Source organism: Misgurnus anguillicaudatus, chromosome 17 (genome assembly GCF_027580225.2).
Source record: "Misgurnus anguillicaudatus chromosome 17, ASM2758022v2, whole genome shotgun sequence".
NCBI lineage: Eukaryota > Metazoa > Chordata > Actinopteri > Cypriniformes > Cobitidae > Misgurnus > Misgurnus anguillicaudatus.
Genome location: NC_073353.2, coordinates 7,288,476 through 7,315,735, shown reverse-complemented (window position 1 = coordinate 7,315,735; position 27,260 = coordinate 7,288,476). Strand labels below are relative to the sequence as shown.

General features: G+C 39.5%; 1 protein-coding gene across 1 annotated transcript; it reads left to right on the top strand.

Moving 5' to 3' along the window:
- Positions 1 to 27,260, top strand: kif5aa (kinesin family member 5A, a). The gene is made up of 29 exons (XM_073854897.1): positions 1 to 541; positions 1,895 to 1,982; positions 9,866 to 9,939; positions 10,095 to 10,199; positions 10,286 to 10,334; positions 10,425 to 10,480; positions 10,582 to 10,669; positions 11,360 to 11,484; positions 11,649 to 11,753; positions 11,922 to 12,070; positions 12,744 to 12,898; positions 15,061 to 15,269; positions 15,848 to 15,916; positions 16,411 to 16,617; positions 16,891 to 17,037; positions 17,407 to 17,595; positions 19,696 to 19,813; positions 19,928 to 19,986; positions 20,172 to 20,278; positions 20,382 to 20,483; positions 20,576 to 20,636; positions 20,868 to 20,943; positions 21,024 to 21,124; positions 21,253 to 21,469; positions 21,572 to 21,716; positions 21,799 to 21,863; positions 22,019 to 22,046; positions 26,099 to 26,186; positions 26,270 to 27,260. The coding sequence occupies exons 1-28, from the start codon at positions 413 to 415 to the stop codon at positions 26,175 to 26,177; spliced, it is 3,102 nt and encodes a 1,033-aa protein (XP_073710998.1). The 5' UTR covers positions 1 to 412; the 3' UTR covers positions 26,178 to 26,186; positions 26,270 to 27,260.

Below are 27,260 nucleotides of genomic sequence, written 5' to 3'. Positions count from 1 at the left end.
ACATTCAGTATAGATAGAAAAATCATCTTATGTTGAAAGCTCCGCCCATTCTTCCGAGCTGTTTGAGATGCGAAGCGTCAGAGCCACGCCCTGAATCCGCATCTCTCATGACAACAGCATCATCATCATCAGCACCAGCACAGCAGCAGCAGCACCATCACTGCAGGAGCAGATTTACAACAACAAATAAAATCTACGTCAACGACGAGGCACATTTAATAATCTATAATAAACGACCATCATCATTCGTCGAAAGCTTTGATCAGTGCTGAACGTTTAGACGTTTAAAGATTCGCTCGTTTCGACGATCCGCCGCCATTTGCTGGAGTTCAGGCCATTCGGCTTCATCTTGTTCTGTCATATAAATTTCATCTGTAGTGTTGTTGATATCTCGAGGTTTGCGAGTGACATCATGACGGACGCGGTCGCTGAGTGTAATATTAAAGTGTTGTGTCGCTTCAGGCCGCTGAATCAGGCCGAAATCCTGCGAGGAGACAAATTCCTGCCTACATTTCAAGGAGACGATACGGTCGTCATCGGGGTGAGATAAACATCCCATAATGATAAGGCCACTGATGCTGACATCTATATAACAACACCACCACACACAGACACACATATGTATCTCAGCAGATTTATTTATCTTACATTACATTGCTGTTATATGCGTGTGCTATATTATTCTTATAAACAGATGTGAGTTAATCTAATTTCTCTTTTATTACGATAGGTTATTATATACCGTATATACACATATTATATCTGTGTAGTGTGTTAATGTGTTCATGAGTTAACTGAGACTGATGATGTGAATGAAGGGAGTGGCAGGTGATGTAGGCCTATGACTAGTTTTCTTTGACTAAGGGGAAATAAATCCTAAATAAATAAATATTGACATGCGCTGAATATCATCTGATTGTAATATTGTGAAAAGTTATAGAGAATATTGCAGTGATGTGAGAATAAATACTTTATATTGCCACAGTGAGACATAAATACTGTGTGTGTGTGTGTGTGTGTGTGTGTGTGTGTGTGTGTGTGTGTGTGTGTGTGTGTGTGTGTGTGTGTGTGTGTGTGTGTATTTGGACTGAGGTGTACACCATAGACATATACAGCTCTAGAAAATTAAGAGACCACTCAAGGTTTAGTTTTGCCTTGAATCATTATTTCTAATTGTGATCGTTTCAGTCCAGTGTCTGTTAAAGTCAAACAAAAGCAAACCTCAGGAGTAACAAAGTCACCCAACAACAATGTAAAAGACTGAGAGCATGAAAGGACACATGAAAGTTGTGACTAAAAATTAGGATTATTCCATTAAATATTCACTTTTGAACTATTTATAAAAACATGTAAAACATTAGTATTGTGCTGTTTAAAAATTAATATAAACTTGTTTTCTTTAAAGTATTCCAGATCTGATTTTTTTTTCTTTTTGTTGGTTTGTCTGTTATTGCTATTCAAATCAGTGCAAATAAATAATTTTTATTTGGAATTTGGCAGAAAAGTTGTCAGTAGATGACAGAATGAAAAAAAAATTATAGTCTTACTTAAACACATATCTCTAGCCTATATAATACATTTAGAAAAACAGAAAAGTATATTAATTTTTTCCCAAAGCTGCATATCACAGATATATCTATGTGTGTGTGTGTGTGTGTGTGTGTGTGTGTGTGTGTGTGTGTGTGTGTGTGTGTGTGTGTGTGTGTGTGTGTGTACCTGATAATTATCAGGTTGTGGGGACCAAATGTCCTATCTAAGGAAGCATAAAGTTTAGAAACCAGTGTGTGCGTGTGTGAGTGTTTGTGTGTATTTATCCCCCACTCATCTCTTTTGTCTCTGGCTGTAATGTGATGTGTGGTAATGTGTGGTATAATCTGTTCTTATGTGTCTGCAGGGTAAATCGTATGCATTTGACCGTGTGTTTCCCACTAACACCACTCAAGAGCAGGTTTATAACACCTGTGCCAAGCAGATCGTGAAAGGTCAGTCAGTGTATATGTGTGTGTTTGTGAACGTTTATGTGTACAGTCAGCTTTACATTAGCAAAACAAAGTAAGTTTATTTGCCATAAGAAACAAGTTTGTGCCCATTTTATTAAATATTAGTCATTATTTGGCAGAAGAGGGCAATTCCATACAAAGTTCATCATGACCAATGACCATGAATTAAAAATTTGGGCACACCAGGGGTGGATTAAGATTTTGTAACGTAGGCTACTTACACAAAGCGAGGGAAAGCGAGAGAATCCAAATGCAAGAGAAGTTTATTAATAAATCCCAAAAGGGCAGGCAAACGAATCCAAACATGGTAATCCAAAAGCATAATCCAAATAAACAGTCAAGGGTCAAAACCATGAACAAGAAACAAAACATGAACAAGAAAAAAAAAACATGAACAAGAAACAAGGCAATGAACAGAAACGCTTGGTAATGCAGTGTTACACATACAATACTTTGCAAGGTGATATGAGTTTGAACCAGTTTTATAGTAACAAACAGGAAGTTGAATGTGAAGCATGACATGACCAGATTTCAAAATAAAACACTTGAACAAAACATGATATCAAATTAAAGGACCTAACAACAAAACCAAACAAAACACAAGACAAAACCCTTACAGATTTACACAGGTTGCTAGGCTCAGGGGCTTATGAATCCCCCTCTAGTCCACACAACCCACAATTAATGTTCATCAAGACAATTAAAACTCTTCTACAAAAATATATACTATTAAATCATTTCCCATCTAGACAATAAATCATCTATTATACAAGAAACCACATAACATGTATGTATATAAAAACATACAACCTTTGCTAATAATTACAGATAAAACATAACATGCACATTAAGCAAAAGCACTTCATTACAGTTTTTTACAATCACTTTGCTACTATTTTCAGAACCTTGATGTCATTTTTCACAACTTTAGATACAAAACTCAAAACGGTAATCACTTGTAACACAGGCTGTCTAGTGTTCAAAACATTGCATTGTGCATTCACATCTTTAAATACATCTTGCACTTGCACAATCATTGTTTCAAAACACAAATTTACTGTGAAATACCATTGAAACAAAACTATAGATCACCCACACACAAGCAACTGATAGTTTCACTAAGTCATTGTTTGTACAATCATTAAGTATTGTAGAACAAAATTGGTGATACAGATTTCATTATGGTACATGTAGAGCAAATACATATCTGTAAAAGTTCTGCAGTAGTAGAGAGAATACGACAGACACATTGGAATCATTGAACAAAGTTTGTAATGTATTGATGAAAACACTACAGTACAATCACAACATAGGTCACATCATTTCACAATCTGCACTCAATCATCAGTAACAAGTTGGCAGAATTGGACAAGCAATTACAAGGGCCTGCATCTATACAGTACAGTGATCATTGGTTCATGCTCCATGCTTATTGGTTACAATGAACCTCATTATCTTGAAACTTTCATGATTTTCAGTAAACATGGAAGATTCTTTGTCTGTTTCCATACAACTATTACGAATAATGCAACAGTTACTTATCATTTTGGGCAGTTGTATTGATTGATAGTTAGATCATTGTAAGAAAATGAATAGACACTTATTTGAAATGTGATGTGTGAATAGCCTTTTGAAACAGTAGTACTTTGATGTTAAGTTGTGTCATATTGAACATGTGATTTTGGTTGAATGAACAAATGATCCAAGTTTTATGTGTATTGTATCCAAGCAATTGAGAAAAGACTTAAGAGTTTTGAAAAATGTGCATTTTGATCTTTGGTTGTGAGTTTTGTGTCTAGAGTTGTGAAAAATGACATCAAGGTTCTGAAAATAGTAGCAAAGTGATTGTAAAAAACTGTAAATCCAATATGTGAAAGAGATTGAACTTTAAAGACTATGAATACATTAAACCTTTATTTGTGATTTCATTTACTAGATGGAATCTTAACTATCTTAATTTCACATGAGCGAAAGGCAGAAAAATCATCTGCCAGGTTTAATCTAGACCAGCAGTGTTTAATCCTCTCTTATCTGACACATGATCTGACTCTGATTATCAGATCATTACTTGAGATGTCTTTATATGGACTCAACTGAGTCTGTCAGATAAGAGAGCAGTGGATCACCCGGACTCAAGTTGAAAACCACTGCCTTAAAAAAATCCATTATGGTTTTGAACCTACCTGCTACCTACCTATGCTAACTACCTGCTTAAACAATGATTATTGTGATAGAAGCATAGTAAATTTCTAGTTGATGTTGTTTTACTATGTTTACTATAGTTGAACCATTGATAACTTTTAAAGGAGGTGTTAGCTAATCAGTTTCCCAACCTGGTCCTGGAGGCACACCAACACATTTTGGATACCTCCCACATCTGAGCCCATTATTCCCCATCTTGGAGTCTTTACTAATGAGCTGATAATTGCATTTAGGTGTGTTTGAATAGGATGTTGAAAAATGTGTAGTGTTGGTGAACCTCCAGGAACATGGTTGAGAAACACTGACACTAATCTGATGTTATAGATGACATCATATTTGAAGAGCTCAGATGCAAAACCCTCTAAGTGCGTCAGACATGTTTTCTTGTAAAAGCATTTCACCTTAATGGCAATGAAATGGTTATCAGTCAGTGATTGAAATGAAATGCTTTTCACAAATCATACTATATTTATTTCATTTAACAAATGTTACTGTCTTTAGCTGCAAAACCGTCTAACTTGCATGCAAGCTTTATTTTGCCTGTCAGGGTTTTGTCTTGTCTTTTGTTTATGTCTTTAATTTTTAAGTTCTATGTTTCATGTTCGTGTCTTTTATTTTGATATTGTTCATTGCCATGATTGTCTCTAGTTTTCCTGTTCCCTGGTGTGTCATGTTCTGATTGGTTCCTTGTCTGTATATATTGACCTCATGTTCCCATTGTCTCTGTCAAGCTTTGTGAATGTAATGTTCTACTGGTTGAGGTATGTTTATGTCTTGGATCTTGTCATGCCATGTTTTGTTTATGTTCTTGTTAAGTTTTAATAAAACTGCACTTGGGTTCTCAGTGGATACATTACAGAAAGCTTGACCAATTACGAACCCAGCAGATCTACTTGTTCATCTTTGCCAAGGTTTTTCGTTTTGGACTAAATTTTTCGTTTTGGACTAAATCCTGTTTAAAGGAACACGCCCACATTTTGGGAATTTAGCTTATTCACCGTATCCCCCAGAATTAGATAAGTCCATACATACCTTTCTCATCTCCGTGGGTGCTGTAACTCTGACGCAGCCCCCGCTAGCTTAGCTTAGCACAAAGACTGGAAGTGAATGGCTCCAGCTACCAAACTGCTCCCAATAAGTGACAAAATAACGCAAAGATTTTCCTATTTATGTGTTGTGATTTGTATAGTCACACCGTGTACAAATAACAAGGTCATATGAGACACAGCCATCTTTTAATAGTATATATACTGAGAACTTTATTCTCAGAAGGCGAAGCACTGATACTTGGGCGGAGTGATTTGCATCCGAGAACACCCCTGGTGAGGAGCAGATAGTTCGGTCAGAGTTGTGCAAATCACTCCGTCCAAGTAGTAGTGCTTCGTCTTCTGAGAATATAGTTCCCAGTATGTATACTGTTAAAAGATGGCTGTGTCTCATATGACCCTGTTTTTTGTACACGCTGTGACTATACAAATCACAACACATAAATAGGAAAAATGTTCACTTATTGGGAGCAGTTTGCTAGCTGGAGCCATTCACTTCCAGTTTTTGTGCTAAGCTAAGCTAGCAGGGGCTGCGTCAGACAGAGTTACAGCACGCACGGAGATGAGAAAGGTATGTATGGACTATCTAAGTCTGGGGGATACGATAAGCTAAATTCCCAAAATGTGGGCGTGTTCCTTTAATGTCACGTAATACTTCAGTTTGGACCCTACAAAATATTGACCGTGCTTTATTGTTGAGTGGCTCTCCTTTCACTGTGGGAACTGTAGCCCAGTAGTTTACCACTCCGTCTCTATTGTGTCAAGCCTGCCTTGCCACAGCCTGCTCACATCAAGCCTGTCTTACCACAGCCTGCTCATGTCAAGCTTGCTCAAGTCAAGCCTGCCTTGCCACAGCTTGCTCATGTCAAGCCTGCCTTGCCACAGCCTGCTCAAGTCAAGCCTGCCTTGCCACAGCCTGCTCAAATCAAGCCTGCCTTGCCACAGCGTGCTCAAGTCAAGCCCGCTCACGTTAAGCCTGCCAAACCAGAGTCTGCTCATGTCATGTATGCTGCGCTAGTGGTCCCAAGTCAGGTATTCCTAGAGGCATCAGATATCTATTGCTTGTCTGCAGTGCTACCTACCAGTGATGGCTACAGCTCTGTGGTGTGCTTGGGCCACACACTGCACTACAGTTCCCACGGAGTTCACTGCAGCCCATGAACCGTCTTTTGAGACACCTGCAACACCCAAGATGGCTGCCACCATGCCTGAAAATGTTCCACAGATGGCCGCTACCATGCCTGAACCAGTTCCCAAGATGGCCGACACACCTGAACCTGTTTCCAAGATTGCCACCACTCTTGAACCAGTTCCTAAGATGGCCGCCATGCCTGAACCAATTCCCAAGATGTCTGCCACGCCTGAACCAATTCCCAAGATGGTCGCCACGCCTGAACCTGTTCCCAAGATTGCCGCCATTCCTGAGCCTGTTCCCAAGATGGCCGCCACACCTGAACACGGTTCGCAAGATGTCTGCCACGCCTGAACCAGTTCCAAGATTACCGCCACCCCTCAACTAGTTCCAAAGATGGCCACCATGCCTGAACATCCTCCCAAGAAGGTTGCCATACCTGAACCTTTTCCCAAGATGGCCACCACACCAGTGCCCACAGCCAAAATGGCGCAGCCGCACCAGCACCCTTAAATTTATTTGGGGGGTGGGTTATAAGGGTTGAGGCCGAGAGCAGAGGGGACGTCGCTGGTGTGTCTGAGCCGCTGCTCCACGGCCCAGGCCAGCCGCTGCTCCACGGCCCAGGCCCAACACTGCTCCATGGCTATGTTTTGTTTTTGTTCTTGTTAAATTGAAATAAAACTACACTTGGCTTCTCAAAATTCGCCTCTCAGTGGATACGTTACATTGCCAAAAAAAAAACTCCACTTCAAAAAGTCCACTTGTTTGGACAAGACATAAGGCCTATTGGGGGGACCGTGGGGAACTGTGTGTGATTTAGAAATTACCCCCTACATCTGAATTTCGTGTGGTGCATTCGCATGGGATAAATGAAGCCTGTGATTTTACTCGAATTTACTGACTTATCTCCTGGAAATGATGTCAAGGCTTTGCCTAAGACTGTGTCCTAACTACACGCTATGCCGCGACAATTGGTAAAATGTACCTTTTTCATGTTAATTCGATGTTTGTCCTAACCAGCCGCATGTGCGCTTCAGCTGCAGTGCGAAAGACGGACAAACAGAGAAAAACAAAAAGATAGATATTAAGGAGCACAGTAACAAAATCCTTGAAAACTTATATACAACTATGCCAAATCACAGAGATGCCGTTTTGCACGGGACTAATATTATCACAGGACCTCTGTGTTTGACAAAATATGCTAGGTCAGACATGGACGATTTGCACAGGATTAAGTTCACAGACAACCTCCGCAGTTATTACAAATCACAGTTATTACAGAGGTCACCAGGTAATACTAATCGTGTGAATAGGGTTTAAGAGTAAACTGTTGCAAAATCACTAAAGATGCAGTTAGAAACATTGTAAATGATGAAAGTCAGAATGTAAAAATTAAGAAACTGAAGCACACATTAAGGGGCGCTGACTGCCACATTCAGGTTGTATTCAGGTCCAGGTACTCATGTTTGAATTTGATTCCACGGTTGTTTACATTCGTCTTTCATGCACAGAGGACTTCTTCCAACAATGCCGTATTACTAAATGGTCTGAGGCCAGAAATAAACGGATTTGAAGTGAATGTATTTGATAAACGTATACGTGCCAAGAACATTCTGTAAACATCATTATCTAATTTTTGACTAGTTTAGTGGCTTTTGCATCTGAGTCATGCAGGTTTTTGCTGTTTGTGCTCTTAGTATAATAATTTATACATGTTGTTACATTTGGTCTAAAGTAGTGTTTAGATGTGTTTGATTTCATGCAGTTATGTACAGACCCATTAGTGCACAACATTAAGGTACTGTGAGATCAGACTGTTCTGAATGCTCTCTCTGTACTTTGATGTCTTTAATCTTTAATATGTTGATACTTTGATTAAGTCAAATGTATTAGTGGAAGTGGACTTCTGTACCTCATGCATATTTGTCTTGTTTTAGTGGGTGGGGCTATCATAATGGTTCACATCTATAACACTGGAATTGCTCTACAGTAGATAAATGAAACATGCTTGTAACAAAAAGCTTTTTTATTTAGTTTTGTCTAATTCATATGTTTGAATGTTGTATATGTAGCTGGTTTATCAAATAATAATAATAATAATAATAAATTTTATTTTTAGGCGCCTTACATGACACTCAAGGACACCTTACAAACACAGTAAAACAGGCAGTAGTAATGATATACACAATGTAAATGTCAAAACCCTAAAAAAAAGAATCACATAAAAGCCACGCGGAAAAGATGGGTCTTAAGGCGAGATTTAAAAACAAGGAGACTACCACTGTTTTGCACATCCTGTGGCAGCAAGTTCCAAAGGTAAGGAGCTGCATGACTAAAAGCCCGGGACCCCATAGAAGTAGTGCGAGTTCTAGGGAGAACCAGTGTAAGTGATGATGATGATCTTAGAGTTTATGAAGGTGTATAAATAAGAAGAAGGTCAGTTAAGTATGTCGGAGCAAGGTTATTAAGTGCTTTATAAGTAAAAAGAAAAATTTTAAACTGAATACGATATTTTACCGGGAGCCAGTGCAAGTGTTGTAGTATAGGTGTGATATGTTCAACTAGGGGAGTTCTGCTAATGATTCGAGCAGCTGAATTCTGAACTAATTGTAATTTGTTAAGTAATTTTGAAGGCAAACCATACAAGACACTATTACAAAAATCAATACGAGATGTAACTAAGGCATGGACAAGAATTGCTGTGCTTTTAACTGAAAGAGCTGGACGCAGACGATTAATATTACGCAAATGAAAATAAGCAGAGCGAACGACACTATTTATGTGTGCTTCAAATGAAAGAGTACCATCAAAAATAACCCCCAGACTTCTAACTTGTTTAGATACAGTGACTTACTGGTAAGTTATCAATATTCACAGATGAACAGGTAGATTTCATCAAATTATTTTTTGAACCAACTAAAAGAATTTCCGTTTTATTGGAGTTAAGTTTAAGAAAATTCAACGTAAACCAATCTTTAATTTCTGCCAAACAATCTGATAGAATAGTTGGAGGGAAATTAGCAGAAGGTTTAGAAGACACATAGAGTTGGGTATCGTCAGCATACAGATGAAACTGAATACCAAATTTCCTAAAAATATTACCAAGGGGTAAAAGATAAATGATAAATAAAAGAGGACCTAATACTGAGCCCTGCGGTACACCAGAATTAACATATGAGGGTTTTGATTGAAACTGTTTCAACTGTACAAATTGAGTACGACCAGTAAAGTATGATTGAAACCAAGTTAGAGCGGTTCCAACAATTCCAACGGATTCCAGTCTATGTAACATAATGCTGTGAGAGATAGTATCAAATGCTGCACTTAAATCAAGCAGAATTAGTATAGTTAAGAGACCAGAGTCAGCAGCCAGCAGTAGATCATTAGAAATCTTAACTAGTGCAAACTCAACAAATGTCAATGATTAAGCAATGATCAGAGTTAAATGAAATCAGTCTGGACAATAATCTGATCTGTGTGTGTAGATGTGCTGGGAGGTTACAATGGCACCATCTTTGCCTATGGTCAGACCTCTTCTGGGAAAACTCACACCATGGAGGTAAAATTTGAGTTTAGATTCTGATAAAACAGTTTAATAAACCATTTTAACAGACACACTTGAAATAATTGTAAATAATGCTCTCAGAAAATCAACATGTTTTCACAGCACCATGAAACTGCATGAACTCAGTTTGTTTTTGGCTCCACCCACAGGGCAACTTGCATGACCCTCAGCAGATGGGCATCATCCCACGTATCGCTGAGGACATCTTCAATCACATCTTCTCAATGGATGAAAACCTGGAGTTTCACATCAAGGTAAGCTTACACATATATATATATATATAATTTTCATGCTGGTGTTTCGAGACACTTTTCCTAAAACCAGTGTTGGCTTTTCCCAGGTGTCCTACTTTGAGATCTACATGGAAAAAATCCGGGATCTTTTGGATGGTTTGTGGAAATAGAAGATGTGCATCTAAATGTCAATAATATATTATTTTCATGTTCCATTATGTTTATTTCTCTGTTGTTTGTCTTTAGTCACAAAGACCAACCTGTCTGTCCACGAGGATAAGAACCGTGTCCCTTATGTGAAGGTGATCTTGAACAATCATATTGCGATATAATTGCATACATAACATTTGTAGGTGACATGAGTATGTTGTGTGTGAATTAACGTTTCTGCTGTGGATTCAAGGGCTGCACCGAACGTTTTGTGTCCAGTCCTGAAGAAGTAATGGATGTCATAGATGAGGGCAAGTCTAATCGACACGTCGCTGTCACCAGTGAGTACTTATACTGTATTATTTCTCTTTCAAAACAAACATATAATGTTTTTATAAGTATACAACACTACTGTAGTTAATACCAGCTACAGTAAGACTCCACAAACTACCTTAGACTGTCTAAACGTCTGTACATTCATCTGAACATTACAAAAGCACACCATGAAGATTGTATACTGCCTGTAGTAAGCTCTGTAGACTTACAATACTTACAGATTATTACATATACAGTACATTGTGTGTATACCGAGGGGCAACCTTTCGATCTCTCTGATGAAGCCAATATGGAAGTGACATAAACTGCAATTCATCGACTGGCCACTAGAGGCTGTCTCCAAAAGGGAGTCATTCCCCATAAACCTTCATGTTAAAATGCCCAACTTTACAGTAGAAAATAATATGTTTACAGTCTGGTACAAAAATTTTTTTTGGTCTATATAGCAAATGTTGCCCTTTATGACAACTATGAGGGGGTGTAACTCATCCATTTAAATTAAATTAATCCTTAAAGTTCTGCATAATTAATGGCGTGGCCATTTGAGTGACGGTTAAACAGCCACTGCTGTCACTAGAGTCAAGCTAGGTGGGCGTGGTTTCAGCACTGTGACACCAAAATATTGAATTTGGATATTTGGATACTATGTTTGAGAAAAAGCAATGAATCAGACAATGTTGTTTTTCCTTCGTCAGACATGAATGAGCACAGCTCTCGTAGTCACAGCATCTTCCTGATAAACATCAAACAGGAACACGTGGAGACCGAGCAGAAACTCTGTGGAAAACTTTACCTGGTGGATCTGGCTGGCAGTGAGAAGGTCTTGCCATTTCATTATCATTTCCAAACTTTGGCAAAAAGTGGTGGGGACATGTCCCACCCGTCAAATTACACCTATAGATGAATAACTGACAGATGTTTGTAAGGATCAGTCAAATCATCAGACGAAATATCAGATCATCTGTGTGTTTTGTGTTAATATAGGTCAGTAAGACCGGTGCTGCTGGAGCTGTTCTGGATGAAGCTAAAAACATTAACAAATCTCTGTCTTCTCTGGGCAACGTCATCTCCGCTCTTGCCGAAGGAACCGTAAGCACACAAACACACACTTACAGTACACACACACACACACACACACACACACACACACACACACACACACACACACACACACACACACACACACACACACACACACACACACACACACACACACACTCATGGCCGTGTGTTTTGTTATTTCCCTCGTGTGAGCAGAAGACTCATGTGCCGTATCGAGACAGTAAGATGACCAGGATCCTGCAGGATTCTCTGGGAGGAAACTGCCGGACCACCATGTTCATCTGCTGCTCCCCCTCAAGCTATAATGATGCCGAGACCAAATCCACTCTCATGTTTGGACAGCGGTAACACAAACACACACAGAACATATATGGGCAGCACAGTGGGTAGCAGCACGCAAGTTTCTATATTGAATTTATACAGTAATGACTAATGCTGTATTATTTTACATTTATTTACTTAATTCAGTTTCTGTATCTGAAACTACAGACCACCCTGAAAAACATGTAAAGCACTGCTTATTTAATTTAATTTAATTTGAGGGTCATTTCTTTATTTTCCTGATTATATTTCTGTGCAATTTAATTTGATTATTAGATTAAAATTGTGTATGGTTTCCCAGCACTAGTTTCTTCACATAAAAGTTAACATGAACACTTAATTATCATTAAGACTGAAAACGTATAGATAAATGCTACAAGTAAATGCTTTACATACCCTTAACAGCTTTTGTGTGTTACATTATAAACAACACTAACTCTAGTTTCAATAAATCGTTTTTTGGTTTAATGTTTTCATTTTAGAAACGCACAGTTTGAATTTATAGTACAATGAGCTCTTGTATATGTCATTAGATTACAGCAAATTAGTTATTTGTTACATATGTTACATGTTAGTTATATGGTGTTAGTTGACAGTTGCTTCATGAGTAAATTGTTGTGATTCTGGATGATGTTTAATATATTTTACTGGAAGCAGGCAAATATGCAGTAGTTGATTTGTCTGTGTGTGTTTCAGTGCTAAAACCATCAAGAACGCCGCCTCCATTAACCTGGAGCTGACTGCTGAACAGTGGAAGAGAAAGTATGAGAAGGAAAAGGAGAAGAGCAAGAGTCTGAGAGACACCATCCAGAGACTGGAGATGGAGCTGAAGCGCTGGCGTAGTGGAGAGACTCAAAATAAACCAACTTTCTTCATGTCATGTCACATACGCATCACTCAATACACATACAATAAATTATGTAGATCAGAGCTCTGTAAATTTTTTGATATGAGGGCAACGTCAAGTTTTATGAAACCAAGTGAAAGGCCACATACTACAGTAGGCTCACGACAAGTGAAGTAATTCACAAGATTAATCACCCTCAGTACTGATCAAAACAACCAAATGTTTGCAAAATTTCCATGATTTTAACTCTTTAATTGCCAAGTTCATAAGTGATGTCACTGACAGATTTTCAATACAAAAAGTGATTGTAGACTGGATTTTTTTTTTTACGTTTTTCACCGTCTTGGGTATGCCAAAGATTGGTAAAAACATTGGCTTTGATGCATTTTTAGTTTTTGTGCAGCATCAGATTAAATTTTTTTCTGCCTAATTAGTTATTAGTGGCTTTTCTTGCTTGACCAAATCTTTTTATTGTGACAGATAACATTAAAGTGCCCATCTTATGACTGCTTTTTCACAAGTTAAATAGGTGTATGAGTTCCATAAAACATGTTTCAAAAGTTGTTTGCTCGAAATAGCTTGTAGGAAAAGATTGTTACCCATCTCTAGTAGCCTCTGTTTCAGGGCATTTCAGATTGTGCCGTTTTGAGGTGGTCATTACATATTTATGAGCTGCTGCTCATTTGATCACACCCCACTACTAACGTCATGTGTGCGTGCTCAGTGGTATCGTGAGCAGTACAGATCAGGTCGTTAAGGCCCGGTCTCGGTTAGTTTGGCAAAACACTTTTAGTTTGGCAAAGCACTATTACTTAGTTCATGTTGAATTGTAAAAAAAAAACGTTAATTTTTTTTTTTAACTTTCGAAACCACGCTGCAAACTATCTAGCTTTCAAAAAATATCTATATAGCCTACGGTCTACAAACAATATTATTCACATTACTATACATTTAAAAGGTATAATTTACGGGATTAGCGTCAATTTATGGTCTCTGTTTTGAGATACAGATGCTCTTGCATCATAAATGTAGTATTTTGTGACAGAAGATGACAACATGCAAAATATAACGTGACTTCTTACCTTTTGTGTTGATATAACGATCGTGAATCAAATCAAGTCTGTTTCAGATGTGTGAATAATCCATGAAAACTGTCTAGAGTACATCCAATGACCAATTTTGTCCACAAATGCGTATAATCCGTGAAATATAAAGGTATAGTCTGTTGTTTACATCAGATTTCGCATGTACGTCTTGTAATAGAAAATAATATCGCTTACAATCTGAGGACTATTTACGTCGTAACAAACTGTAGGCTATATGAGATTACACTTTAGGTTCCAATAAACACGCGTTAAAACTTTGTTTTTAAAAGTAGGCGGGAGTATAATTCAGAATATCCAAATAGTGCTGTTATTTCCGTGAGACATGATAACAGCATAGAGGGTATCAGCGAAGTGACTGCTCTCTGTGCTCTCTAGCTACCTGGTGGGTGGAGACCTGCGAGTGGGGTGGTGGGCGGGAAAATTCAAACAGAATGTGACGAAACGGCTAGTTACGTCACAACGGAGCTGAGTTTGAACCCGTGCAATCTGAGACTCAAGGCAGAGGACATTAAGAAATCTGTATCTCACTCAAAACAGCATGGATGGATTTTTTCCAAGTTTGTATGCGTGTGGAAGCATCAGAGACACAAAAGAACACCAAAAAACCCAGAAAAAGTGAGTTTTTCATAATATGGGCACTTTAAAATGAAAGTTAGTTATTTTAGTACCATTTAGTATTCAGGTGAAGTTCTTCATGGAAAAATACATTTTGTATGCCTTTCTTACCTGACACACTTAGATCACTTCATCTAATGATCTGATGAGAGTTACTGTAGATAAGAGAGACTTACAAAATGTGCAGAGCAGTGAATCACCAGGAACATGATTGAGAACCACAGTTATTGTCCCGAATAACCTCAAAAAAGATGACATTGCAGTCTGTAGTAATAAAAGATTCTTGATCAGACACTGAACAATCACATCAACATATTGACGTCCTCATATCTGTGCGTTTCATTATCTATGTAAATAAAAAAGTGATGCTTTTTTATTGATTAATTTGATATGAGTACTGATGCTGTGTAAAAGCTGAAAAAGAGGATGTGCCTTACAGGAGAGAATGTTCCAGAAACCGAACAGACGGATGCTGGTGTGGTGAAGCTGGATGTCAATGATGAGGTTTCTCTGGATAATGATCGATCATCTGAGCATCAGCAGATGAGAGACAGAGACTCGGACTCCTCCTCCATCGTAGTGCGGATCTCTGAGGAGGAGCGGCAGAAATATGAGGAGGAGATTCGCAAACTTTACAGACAGCTGGATGATAAGGTAAACACATTGCAAAATTACTTAATATCAGTGGCGGCCGGTGACTTCTTTTTTCGAGGCACACGATGCGAAGTTTGTCACAACATGTATGTGGTTTGTAATTTCAAAATATGTGTTCTGTGCGTCGAGTGAGCCTATGTGCATGACGTGTCTTGTCAAAATAAGTGCCTGATGCAGACGCGTCTAAAGGGTTAATGATAAAAGAGATGCTCGTGATTGCCAGATACTCACATAATCTCATGCGTAATCAGAGTTCAGTGTTAAGGAAGTGTCTTGCGTGTAATTAGTGAACGTGAGTGTCTCTTTTATCATAAACTGTTTTGACGCGTGGCCAGCAGACACTTATTTTGACAAAACATGTGATGCACATGGTTTACATGACGCAACAAACACATATTTTGAAAACACAAGCAACACACATGACACTCCGAACACAAATTTTGATACGCGCCCCTCGGAAGAGCAGTCACGAGCCACCATTGCTTAATATTACACATCACGTTTGCTCTACAGTATTTATTTAAAATAAATGTTATTTATTCATCCGGACATCTGTTATGTTGCTCTGTGTCTTCTAGGATGATGAGATCAATCTTCAGTGTCAGCTGGTGGAGAAATTGAAGGAACAGATTTTAGATCAGGATGAGGTCAGTGGTCACATTCTGTCAAGATCATCACCGCCCAGTTTAGATTTACCTTAATGCATATTGCAGGCACTTGAACCCAAATTTACTTTCTATACATTTTTCATCAGTAAGTTTGTTCTCCGCATCCACAACCGTATGCTGCTTAGACAATCTGAGCTAGAGGAACACGGTTAACTCAGTAACAGTTTAATTAACTCTTTCCCCGCCATCTTTTCAAAAAGTTGCCAGCCAGTGGCAGCATTTTTTATGATTTTCACAACATTACATATAATATTGCAAAGACCCTTTGCTTTTAAACAAACAAACAAAAAACCCAGTTTCATCCTTGTATCATTTGTTTTTTATCACCTCTCAAATATGGGTAGGTTTCTTAAAAAAAACATAATTCCATGTTTGTTAAAGATCAGATACAGCTAGTTGCTGCAGTATTGTAGCAATGCAAACATCTTAAGAACCCGTGAAGAGAGCCACTCGATCTTCTGTGTATGTTACAGTTGCTGGCGTCCTCACGTGGTGACAGTGATAAGGTCCAGACAGAACTGGGTCGACTGCAGACGGAGAGCGAGAGCGCTAAAGCTGAGGTGCGAGAGGTTCTGCAGGCATTAGAAGAGCTGGCTGTCAACTACGACCAGAAGAGTCAGGAGGTGGAGGAGAAGAGCCTTCATAACAAACAGCTCGCCGAGCAGCTCAGCCACAAGATGGTAATGCATGCATGCAACGCATTCCTATGTAACACAGTCTTGCTTTGAGGAATAAAACAAGCTGATTTGAAACAATGTTTTGTTAAAGCACTATACAATTAAAAATGACACTGTGATGTTATTCATGCAAACCTGACATACGTCACATTTCTATTATACATGAGTTAAAGAAGAAGAATACACAGTAATTAAGAAGTGAATATCAAGTGAGAATCTGTACAGTTAAATTAAATGTCAGTATCTTCTTTGGTTAAACCTTTGGCTTCTTTTCAGGCGAGTTTGATAGAGCTGGAGGCGGAGCTTGCTCAGATGCAGGAAGTGAGCTCACAGCAGAGGAAACGCATCGCTGACGTGTTAAACGGGTTGATGAAGGACCTCAGCGAGTTCAGCTCCATCGTCGGCAATGGAGAAATCAAACTGGTAAGCTGAGAGACTCCTCTGGGAGAATTTGAGCAAGAAAACTCCAGACAGTTGTGCTCTACTGTCAATATAGTTGCAGCTGAAACATATTGTTGAGCACAGTTTTTCTCAACCTTTAATGGCCCAACGCTCCCCATCCAAGTCTAAGTCACTCACTGTACCTCACCAAAAGAAAGCTGAGCTAAATGTCTTCCTGCCAAAGTCACCAGCCAAAGTTATTTTTACGCCCTGTGTGTTTCACATTATAGTTGTTACTGTATTATAGATTTTAACATGACTTGAATGCAATATTGACTAGCAGGCAGAAATATCTGCAGCAGGCATTTATGTGTGTTAATCTCAGTCTCTCCTCTCTGCCTGTATGTGTAGCCGGTGGAGATCAGTGGAGCCATCGAGGAGGAGTTCACTGTGGCACGACTCTACATCAGTAAGATTAAGTCGGAGGTGAAGTCCATGGTGAAGCGTTGCAGACAGCTGGAAAACATGCAGCTAGAGTGTCATCGCAAGATGGAGGAAACTAGCCGAGAGCTCTCCTCTTGCCAGCTCCTCATCTCACAGGTGTGTAAGCGCAAGATACACTGCAGGATTTTAAGGGTCCCTCACTAGTCAAATCGGTCATAAATTTGTCAGAACATGTTTTACTGTAAAGAATGAGGCTATGATATGATCCTTGCTAGTTAGTTAATAAATTGGCAGATAGCCAGAAGGAACTAAGGAGCAAGAGAACATCCATATTCATAACTCTAGAAAAAAAACACAAAAACAGTTAAAAATATGATGGAGTAATCTGGTGGGGTAAAAGATGACCACAATTAGGCCGGGGAAATAATAGCAGGACTCCATCTAGGGACTCCAGGGCTATGATCACCCTGACAGGCCCCTTTGGGAACACCTGGACACCAGTGTGGTGCTGGTTGGGTTAGGGTTGAACCATGGGAGACTTGTCCACCCTAACCCATGGGAGACTCGTTCCCCCAAACCTTAACCCACGGGAGACTCGTCCACCTAACCTTAACCCATGGAAGACTCGTCCACTTAACCTAACCTTAACTTATGGGAGACTCGTCAACCTAACCCATGGGAGACTCATCCACCTAACCTTAGCCCATGGAAGACTTGTCCACCTAACCCATGGGAGACTCGTCCACCTAACCTTAACCAACGCGAGACTCGTCCACCTAACCCTAACTTATGGGAGACTTGTCTACCTGACGTAAACCTTAACCCATGGGAGACTCGTCCACCTAACCTAACCTTAACCCATGGAAGACTTGTCCACCTAGCCTAACCCTAAAATATGGGAGACTCGTCCACCTAACCCTAACTTATGGGAGACTCGTTCACCCAACCCTAACTTATGGGAGACTTGTCTACCTAAACCTAACATATCGGAGATTCGTCCACCTAACCCTAACTTATGGGAGACTCATTCACCTAACCCTAACTTATGGGAGACTTGTCTACCTTACGTAAACCTTAACCCACGGGAGACTCGTCCACCTAACCTAACCTTAACCCACGGGAGACTCGTCAACCTAACTTTAACCCACGGAAGACTTGTCCACCTAGCCTAACCCTAAAATATGGGAGACTCATCCACCTAACCCTAACTTATGGGAGACTCGATTACCCAACCCTAACTTATGGGAGACTTGTCTACCTAACCTAACCCATGGGAGACTCGTCCACCTAACCTTAACCCACGGAAGACTCGTCCATCTAACCTAACCTTAACCCCTGGGAGACTCGTCCAGCTAACCCTAACGTATGGGAGACTAATTCACCTCTGGGTGAAACTTCGGCAACCTAATCCATCTCTGCAGAAGCTGAGCTATGAAAAAGGAGGCAGGGAAAAAAACTCCAATGTTTTGAATTTGGACTGCGGTGTACCAAGTTTAACTGCTAGCTGTAAAAAGCAAATACAGCACCTTTAACACAGTCCACATTCTCACAAAATAGAAATGTATGTTTCTCCATTGAGCTCTTCCTCTGATGGGACTCGTTGAGCTTTGCTGCTGGATCCATTTCTCGGGTCCAGTGCTCTGTAATAAATGAGGCAATGCAACTGGAGGTGCAAGTAAAATGAGAGTTTAATAAATCCAAGAAGTACAAGCAACAGAGAAACCAACAATGTTAGGGATGAGGGTGGTGTGTGCATGGCTTTTTTGTGCAGACGTGTTTAGTTACATATATTAGTTATCCCCCCTGGTGGTTGTACCGCCACAAATAAACTGTAAGTCTGTGGGAAACACTGTAAGATGTAGTTTTTTTTACTTTAAAATAACGTTTTCAAAAAAGTTTCAGTCGTTCATCCACCCGAAACAGCGTGAACTGCACTTTCACATTTGCTTTGCAGCCCTCTATTGGCCAAAACTGCACTAAAGAAGTTTCCAACCGTTGGGTCGCGGTCATGTAGTTCAAGTGAAAACTACAGAACTTGCTTTACGGCAGACCTACAATCCAATCAGAGCCCGCTTTGCTGCAGTAGGCTAAATTATTTACGACAGTGGTAATGGACAATTCCGCTTCCAACCTGTAGGGGGAGCAAAGAGCAAAAACTCTTAAGTGTTGCTTTAAAACCATGCTCTGAACATTTTAAACATGTAAAATGATAGCATTGACTTCACTGGCCGTTTGTGTGTGTGTTTGTGTGCTTAGCATGAGGCAAAGATTCGATCTCTCACTGAGTATATGCAGAACGTGGAGCATAAGAAGAGGCAGCTGGAGGATAATTATGATGCTCTGAGTGAAGAACTGTACATGCTGCAGAACTCGGGTAACAAACACATTTATTTAATCTAACGTAAGATAAAGCATACATTCAGAGACAACTCATAACAGGCTTTATAGGAGAAGCATAATCCTGTCTGTACTTTTGTTTTGATTTTAGAGAGTCATGTGTCTGGGCTGAATGAAGGAGAGAAGGCAGACAGAGAGGCTGATGGGAAGGTAAGAGAGATTAAACTGCAGCTTCTGATCATTTCTCCTTACCTGACTTTAACACATTACTTGAATATGTTATAGTATTTCATAAAGATACAGAGTGGTAATGATGACCAAGAGATGATTCCTCAGATATAAAAATTTGATTTATCATGTGATTCATTTTTACGAGTTTTTGTGCGTTTCTGCAGAAGATTGTTAGTCGTTCTGCTGTCCATGTGGAGTCACGTCAGAGTCAACTGAGCCACCTGAGAGATGAGATCAATGAGAAACAGCGACTCATTGATGAACTTACAGAGTCAGTTTACTTCAACAATTCAACATTGCTATGTAGTCCATTAGTGGTACATGTTTCATTTATATCATGAATAACTATAATGATGTCATAACCTGTTATCTAGTAAGAATCAAGCTCTGGAGCTGGAGCTGGCTCACGTGCGGTCCAGTTTCAGTAACCTGAAGATCCAAGACGAAACCAAAAGCGCCTGTCTGGATCAGCTGTCGTATGTTAAACTATTACAGATTAACACACATTTTGATGTCATCGTGCAGCAGTGAAACGAGTGAATGTCAACGTTTGTTTGCTTTCCTTCAGCTTTCAGCAGGAGAGACATGCGCAGTCTAAACAGGATCTTAAAGGCCTTGAGGAGACTGTGGTAAGTTTTACATACTGTACGCCTCCTTGATTACACTCAACATTTCCTCTCTTTCTTTCTTTCTTTCTCATTGACTGATGTGTTTCTTAATGGATATGATGATATTCTGAGTGTCCGCTCAGAGGTTTGAGGACTTGATGATTGTAAATGTGTGTCTCTTATGATGACATATTGACTTTCATGTAGTTGTGATCTACAGTATATCATTATGTGTTTCTCTGTCTGTCTCAGGCCCGCGAACTCCAGACCCTCCACAACCTGCGCAAGCTGTTCGTTCAAGACCTCACGACTCGAGTTAAAAAAAGTAAGTTACACATGTCAATGTTGTGACAGATTTTCACTGCATCTCAAACTGTTTTATTTGATAAACGTTTCATCTGTAGAGTACAGAAACTGGACCTGATGATAGTGGGGGGTCTAACACTCAGAAACAGAAGATTTCCTTTCTTGAGAACAACCTGGATCAGCTTACAAAGGTTCATAAACAGGTCAGAATGCACTATTCACAGACAGACATGCACTAAATTATAGGGTGGCACTATATAGAAGGGGAAATGTGATGAAATTCTAGTCTATACAGTATATATTTTTTAATAACTTCTTTCTCTTCACACAGCTGGTACGTGATAATGCAGATTTGCGCTGTGAGCTTCCGAAGTTGGAGAAGCGTCTTCGTTCTACGGCTGAGCGCGTTCGGGCGCTGGAGGCAGCACTGAAGGATGCCAAGCAGGGTGCCATGAACGACCGCCGTCGCTACCAGCAGGAGGTGGAGCGTATACGTGACGCCATGCGCCTGCGTTATCCACTGCGCCGTCCCAACGCAGCTCAAATCGGTAGCGTAACATCAGACGCATTTCAACGAAGCACGATGTCCTGCTTTTAATTAGAAGCACGTAAACAAGTATACAATTTGATTTGTTTTTAACCTCTTGCAGCAAAGCCTGTAAGACCCGGACATCATGCCGCAGCCACGTCACCCACCAGCTTCTCCTCCATACGTACAAGCAAGCCTGCCACGTCCTACAGCAACGCACTCTTTCAACAAGAGGAAACCGCTGCTTTCCAGAAAACCAACAACACGTGAGTATCCCCGTATCGCAGCCGGTGTCTCTGTCTCACTGTCCTGTGATGCTCATCTCTCCCGCTCTCGTGTGTGTTTTAGAGTTGGATACAGCACTGTGAGATCCGTAGACATATTGAGCTCCTGTCCGCTTGACGTAGAGAATGGTGAGTTGAGTTCTGGAGTGAGGAGGACAGTGAGTGTCTGTGTTAATTATACTGTACTTGTTCTTTGCTTCTAATGTGATGTGAACACTAGATATGAATTTCTAACTTTATTGTAACAGTGATAACTTTTTATTCGTTTTCTTTGTCCTTCCTAGGAAACAGCACAGATATAAATGATAACAGGTGAGGGGTATTACTCTTCAGTCATTTGTATTATCTGCTGTATGAGCTGTTGAGATAAACACCACTGCATGAATTGACATTAAACTGAGAGACTTACCTGCTTTGTTGAGTGAAACTAACATTTATGTGGAGATTCAGTGCGAGCAGAGTAACTGTCTGTAGATGTATGTGTTTAATTGACCAGTTTAAGCTACAGAGTTATCATTTAATAAAGTTCACAATTAATGTGTTCATTTAAATTTGACCAGTCCGTGTTTGAGAAAACAGATTTAGAGGCTGATTGAAGTGCCTTTCCAGCCAAAACACACGTTGCACCTGTGCTGATATGTGGAGCCCACATGGGCTACCCAACTGGGACCCAGCTAATTTTGCCCTCTGTTCCATGGTGGCCCCACATGTGTTGTCCCAGATGGGCTGATGATAGGCCCTTGATGGGCTCTATATAGGGCCCATATGGGTTAACCAGGTAGCTCCCATTTGGTGTCTACAAGAGTCTGTCTATATGGGATAGAGATGGGACCCAGCTAGGTTTTATGTAGGTTTTTTAGCCCAGATGGGCTGATAATGGAGCCTTAATGGGCTCCTTATAGGACCCATATGGGTTAACCAGGTAGCTCCCATTTGGTGCCTACAGGACCATGTCTATCAGACTCAGATATGTCTTATGTAGGTCTCTTAGCCGATGGGCTGATAACAGAGCCTTGATGGCCTCCTCATCGGGCCAATATGGGTTAACCAGGTAGCTCCCATTTGGTGCCTAAATGAGTCTTTATACATAAGATAGAGATGGGACCCAGCTAGGTTTTATGTAGGTTTTTTTTTATCCCAGATGGGCTGATAATGGAGCCTTAATGGACTCCTTATAGGACCCATATGGGTTAACCAGGTAGCTCCCATTTGGTGCCTACAGGACCCTGTCTATCAGACTCAGATAGGTCTTATGTAGGTCTCTTAGCCGATGGGCCAATAATGGATCCTTGATGGGCTCCTTAAATGGCCCATATGGTTAATCAGGTAGCTTCCATTTGGGTCCTACAGGAGTTTGTCTACATGGGATAGAGAATGGACCTAACTAGGCTTTATGTAGGTCTCTTAGCCAATTGGCAGATGATGGAGCCTTGATGGGTTAACCAAGTAGCTCCCATTTGGTGCCTACAGGAGTCTGTCTACATGAGATAGAGAAGGGACTAGGGATGGGACGGTTAGCAAATTTCATATCATGATTATAGTGACCAAAGTTATCACGGTTATCAGTATTATCATGGTTTTCATAAATTGAGATGGAAATGTTCAAAAAGAACTGATACACACACTGAAAACATTTTAACAAGTTTTATTTTTGAAAATCAGCAAACAACAAATACAATTAGCAGCTACAGTATATGCACTTTTTTAAGCATAAACATTAAATCAGGGGTGTCCAGCCTTTTTTGTGTGGCAATCTACTTTTAAAATGATAAAGCCAACAAGAACTACCTGCTAAAAAACATTTTTTAACAAAACACTGTTACATTTTTTAATAACACTTTAAATGTGTGTTAGGAGGACTATTTCTACGTTGAATTTAGGGCTGTCACCATTACTCCATTCTTTTTGAGGAGTTAAAAAAAAATCATTGAGTGCATGCCGAGTACTCCTTATAGCAGAGATGCGGTTTTGATGAAATAAACTAGAAATGACTACATTATCAGATGCATCTCTCTCCCTCTCTCTCGTTCGGTCGTGCGCACATACAAGAATGTGCATCAAAATTTCGGAAGTTAGACGACTCAGCTGCAGCAGGCAGGCATAAGATTGATAAAAACACACTTGGGAAGAAATGCGCAGCAACTCAAAAAGACTTGTTTATAAGACCATAATGCCAATTTGGCGCTTTGTTTTAAGTAAAGGGTGTGGAGGCGTAGAGCAGCATACAAAGTTATTAACTTATGTGCGATCTACCGGCATTGCATTTGCGATCGACTGGTCGTATTGGACACCCCTGCATTAAATGAACATTAACATGGAGCCCTGAGATGTATGAACCTGTTTTAATGAACAGTACCTTAAATAAGAACATCAAATGCACACATAAGCAACGCATTAAAACACAATGCACCTGTTACTGCCTTCCGCTACGCCTTCTCGTGCAAAAACCAATGTTGCACACGCGTGCGTCAAGCTGATTCTGACTGGAAAGGATTTACCGGGAGTTTTCAAAATCACGGTAATCAAACACGGTTGTAATGATAATTACATTTTAAACGATAATACTAACTGTCAGGACATTTTATCATGGTTAATCGTGAAACCGGTAATCGTCCCATCCCTAGAAGGGACCCAGCTAGGTTTTATGTAGGTCTCTTAGCCCAGTGTTTCCCAATCCTGGTCCTCGAGGCCCCCCTTCCAGAAAGTTTTAGATGTCTCCTTATTTAACACACCTGATTTAACTCACCAGCTTGTTAGGGAGACATGTTTATCATTTTTGAAGGAGGCTGATAAGTTGGATCAGGTGTGTTACATAAGGAGACATCTAAAACTTTCTGGGAGGGGGGCCTCGAGGACCAGGATTGGGAAACATCATCTTAGCCCAAATGGGCTGATGAAGGAGCCTTGATGGGCTCCTTTTAGGACCCATATTGGTTAACCATGTAGCTCCCATTTGGTGCCTATAGCAGTCTGTCTACATGGGACCCAGCTAGGTCTTTTGTAAGTCTCTTGAGCCACAACAGACATACAAACATTCTAATATTTTTCTCTTTTTGATTTACCTTATTTTACAAAAAAAAAAAAAATCTAAAATACAATCACATTTAATCCACTAAAATGCTAAAGTTTTTTTAATGAACAAAAACCAGTGATTCACACTTTTAAGCAAAGTTAATTTAGAATCATTTGAACATGCCCATTATAACTCGTACATTTAAAACTTTATAAAATACAAGTATCTAAAATAAACCTTACTTTGCATAATCTGTTGGCAAGCAGAGGATTCTAATGCAGTTCCAAAACAAGAAAAACCAAAACGGAGAAAAGATAATGCTCAAACAGAGACATTGCTTTTGTATAAAACTTAAACAAGAACGCACAAGCACAACATCCATCAACAACTGAGAAAAGAAAACTGAAACACTAGGCAATATATACACATGGGTAACAAGATAACAAGACACATCTGGGGAGATAATCAACAGGGAACCAATGAACAAAACCACTACAAAATAATTACAAGCATGAGACAAAAACAAGGACTTAAAATACAAACTAAAAAGTTTGAACAGAACAGAACCATGACACTTGTATTCTTTATGCTTTACTTTTTTTAAGCAGGGTTTTTTTTATTAATTTTATTAATCAAAACAACAACAACAACATACAGTATATGCACTATATATCCATGTAATCAACCTATATATGGGATTAATTATGTTTGTATATTTGATAAAACAAATTGAGTCCCTGGTGTAGCCCATGCACACATTTCCCATTAATGACCCAACTAGGAACCACATGGGGAGCCCAACTGCCATGTGGGTCCTAACTGAGTCACCCAAGTGGGCCCTGGATAAGATGCCCATTTTGAGGCCATGCCCACTCTGTACCCCTTTAACCCAAGTGGACCCCACAAAAACGTGTTTGCTGTGTCGGAATGTGCAGCATTTTTGGGTGTGGTGACATCATCTCAACTAAACCAGAAAGTCAGTGCAGAATGATCTATCGAGAAGACCCCCCATTTTGAAAATATTACTAGTAGCATTTTGTTCATGGCATGGGTCAGCAAAGCCACATTTGTCAGCTTGTGAGCGCCACAGTTGTATTAAATAGTCCTTTAGATTTTTTTTTGGGGGGAGGGGGTTAATTTTGACTTAAAAAACAAGGTCAGGGACATACCGTACACAAACAGATGTGAATGTTTAGGTCTTTAGCTCATGCAGCCACAATTCTGTACTTTACATGCTTACAAATACTCAATGTCGCAGAAGACCTGCCATTATATCTAATATGTGATATGTAAACATTAGCAGACATGGGTTGTGTTCATGTGGGTCATATTGAATATTTTTTGACATTAGGAGTGATGTTCACTGTGGCAGTGCACTGGATGATGCTTCACGAGTCTATATCATGCAGCAGGGAACAGCAGCCAGTTAATCATTTAATGTAGGTGACACACACACACTTTGAATGAATAACTAATGTTGATATGTTTTATAATTCAATGTTTGTTCTCTTGTTTTCTGTAGATTCTCCACATCTCTGATGTCTGCATGCAGCCGTTTAGCTCTCGTCACAAATTTCATTCCCAGTTTCCTTCACTATCTACCTGTACTGTCTTATATTCTACACAATAATCTTCATGCACTCATATCATGTATCCTGTCTCTTGTATCTCACTGTTGCATGTTGGTTTGTTTAGTCAGAAAACAGCACATAGGTTGTAAAACTAATCTATACATAGATATTGGAATACACAATCTATACTGCTTGCGTTACAATACAGAAACAATTTCCCTTTAGTCTTGCTGAGCCTTAAAGACGAACAATGTGTACGTGCGTGCACAAATACAAACAAAATTTACATGTAAAGGTAAGTGTCATTGTGTAGATTTTGATACATATAAGTATTGACTACCTCCAGTTGTGCAAAAACCATTTTAAAATTTAATTTGCATTGTGTTTGTTTTCCTATGACAAATTAATTAGATGGCTGTATTAATGCTGTCATCAATATAACATATCTTATAAATTCTTCCCTATACACTTGCTCGAGTTGATTCATAAGAATGTCTAAAATGCTTTAGTTATTTTCTCAAAAGCTCCGACCAATCACAGCTCAGATTTCTCTCTGGAAAATCCTGATCAGCCAATCAGGATGAGAGAATCAGTAGTGTTTGGTCTTTTCTCTTGAGAATCCTAAAATCTCATCTCTTCTGACGTGTGTCACGCGTTCCTTCGTCTTCTCCTTCAAGTCTTATTTAAAGCAAGATCATTTCTGTCTGCGGCTGTATAAACTGTATTACGATGGTTCAATCATAGATTTAGTTGCCATTGAAATGTATTCTCACGTGTGCTTGAGAAACTCCTTTACTGTCACCATTAGAAGAGAAAATATTTAAGAGTCAGATGTGCAATAGCTCATGAGTTAACCAAGATATCTTTATTGAAGGTTGCTTTATGTACAGTGTGGAAGTGTGCTGGAAGCAGATCCCAAAAATAAATGTAATTTAAAGAAAA

Excerpts from the sequence above, each read along its gene's own strand:
- kif5aa (XM_073854897.1), top strand. The coding sequence starts at position 413 with ATGACGGACGCGGTCGCTGAGTGTAATATTAAAGTGTTGTGTCGCTTC. Across the intron at positions 20,484-20,575 it reads GCCTGTCTGGATCAGCTGTC|CTTTCAGCAGGAGAGACATG; the intron begins GTATGTTAAACT and ends GCTTTCCTTCAG. Across the intron at positions 21,717-21,798 it reads TTCCAGAAAACCAACAACAC|AGTTGGATACAGCACTGTGA; the intron begins GTGAGTATCCCC and ends TGTGTGTTTTAG.